This window comes from Rhinopithecus bieti, unplaced genomic scaffold (genome assembly GCF_001698545.2).
Source record: "Rhinopithecus bieti isolate Rb0 unplaced genomic scaffold, ASM169854v2 scaffold_18688, whole genome shotgun sequence".
Taxonomy (NCBI): Eukaryota; Metazoa; Chordata; class Mammalia; order Primates; family Cercopithecidae; genus Rhinopithecus; species Rhinopithecus bieti.
This window is the reverse complement of record NW_016809492.1, coordinates 1,328,718-1,336,312: the sequence shown is the minus strand read 5'-3', so window position 1 is coordinate 1,336,312 and position 7,595 is coordinate 1,328,718. Positions and strand designations below refer to the sequence as shown.

The window sequence follows — 7,595 nt, the reverse complement described above, 5'->3', positions numbered from 1 at the left end:
AAAGAATTTTCAATATCAGGATATATCCTTCTTAAATATCTTAAAACTGCAAAACTTGTAGAGTAAGAACATTCTATTCATAACCTTTTCCTTGAAAAGAGGTTACAAAAAGAGATCTTGGTCCATAAATCACTCTTCAGTGACTCAAGAGATATATCATTATCTACTCAAGTTTGACATTTCCTGAAGAATATAAGGGTTGTTATTTAAGGTCCCCAAATCATTCTAAAAACCTTGAACTTACTATAAAGGTTCTATTGCCAATGATAATTATCTTAACTAGAAAAATAATGTTCTTACTTGGTAGTTACATCCTTAGCAAAATATTTGTATTTGTTTACAGCTTTATAATAAAGATATATTTGAAGAAAAAGACTATTCAAAGAAATTATACTAAATATTGAGAACCTTATGTGCTCTCTTTGCAACATATGACAAATATTTTCTTTTGAGTTTACTTTTTTCTTGCTCTGGAATTCCCAAGTACAGAGGCGGAAACATCATTTCGGACTTTTCACAAAAGACTGATCTTTTCTATAGATAGGTACACTGAATTCCAACAGAGACTAAATTTTTTTCATAAATATTGCCCTCAAAAAAATTTCAACTAAACTGGTAATTTCCATTAAAATTTATATATAAATAGTTGTGTGTGTGTGGCATATGAATATATTCTTAAATAGCATGAGAATAATCACTGAAAGAGCAATCTTTAATGGTTTTATTTTAATAAGAAGTTTTTTAAGTACATGAAATAGGTGAATAAAAAGCATATATCCCTATTCCTAACAATCCCTTTTAATCAGTAATGATTCATATGCATTTTCTTTCTCTCTTTCTCTCCTCCTCTCTCTCTCTCTCTTTCAGAAAGGGTCTTGCTTTGTTACTCAGGCTAGAGTACAGTGGTGCAATCTTAACTGACTATAACCTTGAACTCCCGGGCTCAAGCAATCCTCCTGCTTCAGTCTCCTGAATATCTGGAACTACAGGTATACACTACCATGCCTAGTGAATTGTTTTAGTTTTCATGGAGATGCTGTCTCCCTATGCTGCCCAGGCTGGTGCTGAATTCACGGTTTCAAAAGATTCTCTCACCTCAGCCTCCCAAATTGTTGGGATTACAGGCATGAGCCACTGCGCCTGGACTCATATGCATTTGAAATCTGGCCTGCACAAGTTGCCAGTGTTCATTCACCTTAATAATTTATTGTCATCAAGAATTTATATGTGTTTTTATGTAGAAACTCTACCCAATGTAATAATAATACAAACCTAAGCCTCCTAAATAGCAGTATTATTTATTTTTGATATTTTCATTAGATTCTCCTGAGTACGGTTGGTTCGTTATAACTGTGCTTATGTTGTTGGTAGAATATTAAATTGTTCAAAAGCAATAAAAATATGCAAAGTATTCGATAATAAAAGCTCGAAATGAGGCCACTGTACCTAAACACTAAATAGATTCATTTTTGTAGAAAGACAGCCAAAATCAGAACAAACGAATGAAAACACTGCAAGTATAGGTGTTTGTCTGTAAATATGAAGGCCCAATATTGATTATTCCATCTAGTAATAAATGCAAAACATGAGTGACTATACGCCTTGACAAAAGCATCTCACTGTTTCTTTCACACAATTGAAAGCCAAGTAGAAACCAGGGTAAAGTAAGCAGGTATGTACTGATATACGTATATGTGCGCAAAAGAGTTAACATAACAGGTCTGAGTAGCTATTGTCAGAATATCCTGATTGCAAGGTTGGTATCTGGCTAGCATGTAGGAACTTAGATTTTGAGAAGGACCCCATGATTCTCTGTTAAGAGTTGTTCACTGTACCTAAACTGTTTGTGACAAACAATATGGTTTATACTGAACACTTGCTTTTCTACTGGGAGTCTAGAATTTTGGTATGTCTTTAGGCATTAACTAACGCCTGATAAAACTCTGGACTCACAAGCTCAAGTTGAGTTTTCCCGGTAGACAGCACTTTTTGCATGATGTCATAACTTGCCGCTGGAAAAATCAAGGGGCTCATGTCTAACTCTAGTGGCAGAGGATTCTTTGGAAGCTTGTATCTGGTCTCCTCTAGACCTTGCCCCATGCATCTTTTTTCCCTTTGCTGATTTTGCTTCACATCCTTTAGCTGCCACAAATCATAGCCATGAGTACAACTATATGCTGGCGAAGGCAGGGGTGACCTGCCTGGAGCAGCCACTGCCATGAGGCTGGCTGCAGTGGAGAGCCAGCAAGAGCCCCACTCACTTCTGAGTTGGAGGGGTGGGAGCCCTGCCCTCCTGGCTGTAGCTGCAGCCGCCCAGCCACAGCTGTGGACCCAGGCATCCCTGTGTTCTTAGGGACCTGGGAAGCTCCCTGCCTCCACAGGCTTGAAAGTGCCTGCTCCCATTGCCTGGCCTCTCCCTGCTCCCAGCACCCACTTTGATTTCACAGCACAATTGAGGCCAAGCCCAGGTGCAGTCACATCTCACCTGGGTGTGTGCGTGCTTGGGGCAGCACGCCAGCCCTCTGCCACCTTGGCCCCCTCCAGACTTTGGACACCAACGAGCATGGCAGGAAGGCAGAGGGAGTGTTGACAGCAGCTCAGTGAGGGCCTGCAGGTGTCCCTTGACATGAACAGCCTGAGTGCTGTGGACAACGGGTTGTTGGTGGCAGGAGGCAGAAAGGCTCCTGGGCAGAAATGGGGGAGTCCATGGTGACGACCTACATTTAAGCCAGCAACCTGAAGCCCAGGGGATGGACTGCCAGTTCTGCGGACTGGAGTGAGAACTTACGGTGCTTTTTCCAGGCCTGCCCATGGCCAACCATGGACCAATCAGCCCACACTTCCTCCCTTTTGAAGCCCATAAAAACCTCCGACTCAGCCAGACTCGGGCAGATGATAGGATTATCTGCCTGTGGATAGGAGCTACCCACTCTGGGTTTCCTCTCTACTGAGGGCTGCACAAATGACAGGATGACCTTCCAGCAGATACAAGCTAACCACTCTGGGTCTCCTCTCTGCTGAGGGCTACACAGATTTCAGGATGACCAGCTTGCAGATGGGTCCTACCCACTCCAGGTCTCCTCTCTACTGAGGACTGTACATACATCAAGATGACCTGCCTGCAGAAAGGACCTACCCATTCTGGGTCTCCCCTCCACTGAGGGCTGCACAGATGACAAGATGACCTACCAGAAGATACAAGCTAACCACTCTAGGTCTCCTCTGTGCTGAGGGCTGCACAGATGACAGGATAACCTGCCCACAGATACAAAGATACAAACTAACCACTCTGGTTCTCCTCTATGCTGAGGGCTGTACGGATGTTGGGATGACCAGCCTGTGGATGGGACCTACCCACTTCAGGTCTCCTCTACACTGAGGGCTGCACAGACATCAGGATGGTCTGCACGTGGAAGAGAGCTACACACTGTAGGTCTCCTCTCCACTAAGAGCTGGACACTTGTGGGGACGACCTGCTTGCAGAAAGGAGCTACCCACTTTGGGTCTCCTGACAAGTGTTCTGCTACTCAGTGAAGTTCCTCTCTGCCTTGTTCACCTTCCAGTTGTCCACATACCTCATTCTTCTTGGATGTGGGACAAGAACTCAGGACCTGCCAAATGGCTGGACTAAAAAAGTTGTAACACAAACAGGGCTGAAACACGTCCCCACCACTGCCAGAATCTTGTTGTTCTGGGCAACAAGAAGGAGAGAAAAGCTGTGGCCCTTTGAGGAGCCCACACCTAGGAGCTCTCCGAGCCAGGGTTGTGACACTTTCTTTGGGATTCTGCAGTTCCTGGCATCTCTTGAGCTTCCAGGTGTCACAACATGCCCTTCATCTAGATGCGGGTGCCTGCAGCATAAGCCATGTGCAGTACATCTGATCCAGCTGCAGCCTCACATGGAGCCAGCACCTGTGCTGACACCTAGAGCTGCCTGCCCTGCCACAGCGGCCAGTGTGCCTGGCTGTGCAGTGGCCAGACCCCAAGCTTGTCACTCACATACCACTCGTTGCTCTGTGCCTGGCTCGTGTTTGTCAGTTGTGGGGTCTGGACGGGTAGTGCGAGCCAAGTGCAGTCTGCTAGGCAAAGTGGGTGGAATGAGCCCAGCGGGCATGAGCAATACTCAGGCAGAAGGCACCACTGGTGACAGGAGTTTCTGGCTGGCGAAGTGATACCCTAAGGATCCTGTGACACTGGGTTCTATCGATCCTCCTAATAAATCATCAAACTTGAGGGATAGTCCTGGAGGCTCTCCACACAGTATACAAAATATTTAATATTGTGGACTTATAAAGGAAATTACCTATACTATAACACTGGAAACTCAGGGAACTTTTTTCTTTGGGCTACTGGAGGTTAGGATTTAACGATCGGTAGAATCATTATCCTATTAATCATTACCAAAAACACATCAATATAATGAATAAAAAATGTAGAATGAGGCATTCCTATGCATGGAAAGAATTCTTATGGCTCATGAGGCTAGCCGATTGGTGGATGACAGAAAGATCTCAGAATATGGAAAATGAATACAGCAAAGTACTTTATGGGAAAAATCAACAACCTTCAGTAAACACAATATAATGACTTCTATTTAAATGTCTTATTTACCAAAAGTTTTCAACTTATTCTCCAGTGGAAGTTTTAAAGCACTTATAAGCTGTCATTTATATAACAGAAAATGATAAATCAGTATATACATCACAGAAATTAATCTATAAATAATACTAAAGATGGCAGCTACTCCATAAACAAACACGATTACATTTATTTTCATTTATTTATTTATTTTTGAGATGAAGTTTCACTCTGTCACCCAGGCTGGAGTGCAGGGGTGCGATCTCAGCTTACTGCAACCTCTACCTCCTGGGTTAGCAATTCTCCTGCCTTAGCCTCCCGAGTAGCTGGGACTACAGGTGTACGCTACCACACCTGGCTAATTTTTGTATTTTTATTAGAGACAGAATTTCGCCGTATTGGCCAGGCTGGTCTTGAACTCCTCACCTCGTGTTCCACCCACCTTGGCCTCCCAAAGTGCTGGGATTACAGGTGTGAGCCACCGTGCCCAGCCCCACGATTACATTTATATTGCAAGGAACATTTATAGTTGTCAAGAAATACACTTATCTATTGCCATTTCATGTGTAGCCACTCTGTAAGATAGTAACACAAATGATGCTGACTCATATATTCCTGTTTTGTATAAGAAAGATATAGAAATATGTTCATTTAAACATACCTTAACTATTTCTTCAATGAAACAAATATGAGAAACAGGATCTCTCTTCTTGGCCAATACTTTTTGTAGATGTTGTACCTTAAATGAAACAAATGTAAAGCTTAGGCAATAGAAAAGCAAGAAAAGGGAAATGGCAACCTTTAGGTATATTATAATCAGCTAGTGGAGGTATTTTGAATGCTCATCAATTTAAAAAACCTGCCCAAGGTCACAGAACTTGGAATAACCAGGAGTTAATCCATATTAATGTTCTTTCCACTCCTTCAAATATTTACCTGTCCACAAACAGCATAAATATGATCCATAAGTTTCTCCATATTGGTCCAGAGTGAAGCACGCAAAGCTGCAGTATTTCCTGGGGTTGGCATGGTAGATCGTCCAGGTCCCCCTGATTACAAGTGAGAAAGAACTATGAAAAATAAAGTTTTCCAAAGGCAAATATATATATATATACATACATACATACATACATGTTATTATGAAAACCATACACAGCTAAAAAATGAGAAGTTCCTTCTTTAGGAAATAATTTCTTATGAGTAAGAATCTTAACCTTTTATGCTTAAGAAAGGGAAGTGACACATACCCAGGAAGGATAAAATGGAAATTGATGAAAATGGTTTCCTACAAGAGGTGTGAGAATGGTGGGAAATCAAACAGGTGAAAGGTACACGGATGGAGGTGAGTCTTCCTCTGTTTCCTACCGCTCTCATGCCCCTTGCAGAAAGCCATCTTCACTAATTTCCCATTTATCCTGTGTATGCACATGTGTGTGTATGTGTGTGTTGTGTCCCCTTTCTTAAAAATAAAAAACCCTAAAACAATATAAACAAATACAGAAACAAATAAAGTATGTGTGTGTTGTGCCCCCTCTTTCAAGAAAAAAAAAAAAAAACTGAATATAAACAAATACCAAAACAAATAAAACTAACTATATATCAAATTGACAACATAACCACACAGGAGGAAAACAATTTTAATTCATGGAATTTTTACTTATAGAATACTGACTTTAGTAAGATACATTTATGCACAAAAAATTACAAAGAAATATTGAACTTTATTAAATAGATTTTTGCTGGATGTGGTATTGAAGTAGTAATCCTGAAAACTAGTTTAGGTATATTTTGGAACAGAGCAAAATAAGGTTCTCAGTGTAAACAGAATAAAGACACAAATATGCAATGGGGTTTAGACGTATTTCCCAATTCTATCCACTGGAAAGTCAGAGAGACGATGGTTCCTCAATAGTAATAAGTATACTTAGTATCCAAATTTTGATTTCTAAGACCATTCTCCAATAAAAACAAAGCAGGATTCAGAGGAAAAAAGAGTGATTTCATATTTGGAGCAGTGAAAAAACAAGGTGAATGTGACAGATATTGTGCCAGTGAGCAATAAAGTGTTTGAAGACAAATGAAATTTTTCAAAAGGATACATACATCAAGTTGACTGGAAGGGGCTTCCACAACACAAATTTCAGATAATGTGGCCATCCAAAATAATACTGATGGTAATAAATTATAAAACAACGATTAAAAAATAATTCATGAATATATAGTGAAACTCAAATGTTTATAAAGGATGGAAATGCTCTTTATAAAAGAATATCAGCTAATAAATGCAGAAAGAATGACAGAATTAGAAAAAAAATCACCATTTTACAACTACTAGTTGCAGAATTAATTAAGAGAAAGAGCATCAGTGGATACCAAAACACTAAGTGAAATGTTATTGGCCGGGCACGGTGACTCATGCCTGTAATCCCAGCACTTTGGGAGGCTGAGGTGGGCAGATCACTTGAAGTCAGGATTCGAAACCAGCCTGACCAACATGGAGAAACCCATCTCTACTAAAAATACAGAATTAGCTGGGCATGGTATCACATGCCTATAATTCTAGCTTCTCGGGAGGCTGAGGCAGGGAAGTGCTTGAACGCAGGAGGCGGAGGTTGCAGTGAGCCGAGATCATATCATTGCACTCCAGCCTGGGCAACAAGAGCAAAACCCCATCTCAAAAAAAATGTTATCGAGAACAAGATATTCATCACATAGTCTCAAAAGTATGCACCTATAAATTACTAATTATAAAGAAAAGAGCATAGTATTACAAAGACCAATCTGGCATATGCCAATTTAATGAAGTGAGGTAATTCAGCATCAGCAACAATGAAACAAACAGAAATAATTTTGTTGTTTCCTGATATGATGTAATAGGAAGTACACAACATCATCTTACCAATAGTATGTTTACCCTGAAGCTAATCATGAAGAAAATACCACATGAATCCAGACAAATTCAGATTATGAGGCTCTCCAAGAAAAGTTAATACCATTAAAAAAAAAAAAAAAAAAAG

At 40.6% G+C, this 7,595-nt stretch overlaps 1 protein-coding gene across 1 annotated transcript in view; it reads right to left on the bottom strand.

The window, feature by feature from the left end:
* Window positions 1-7,595, bottom strand: part of COG5 (component of oligomeric golgi complex 5) — a 375,408-nt gene that overhangs the window by 158,831 nt on the left and 208,982 nt on the right. Inside the window, exons 9-10 of the mRNA XM_017889562.1 lie at window positions 5,515-5,627; window positions 5,240-5,317 (exon numbers count right to left, since the gene is read on the bottom strand). Coding sequence (XP_017745051.1) covers window positions 5,240-5,317; window positions 5,515-5,627 — 191 coding nt within the window. The remainder of the gene's footprint in view (window positions 1-5,239; window positions 5,318-5,514; window positions 5,628-7,595) is intronic.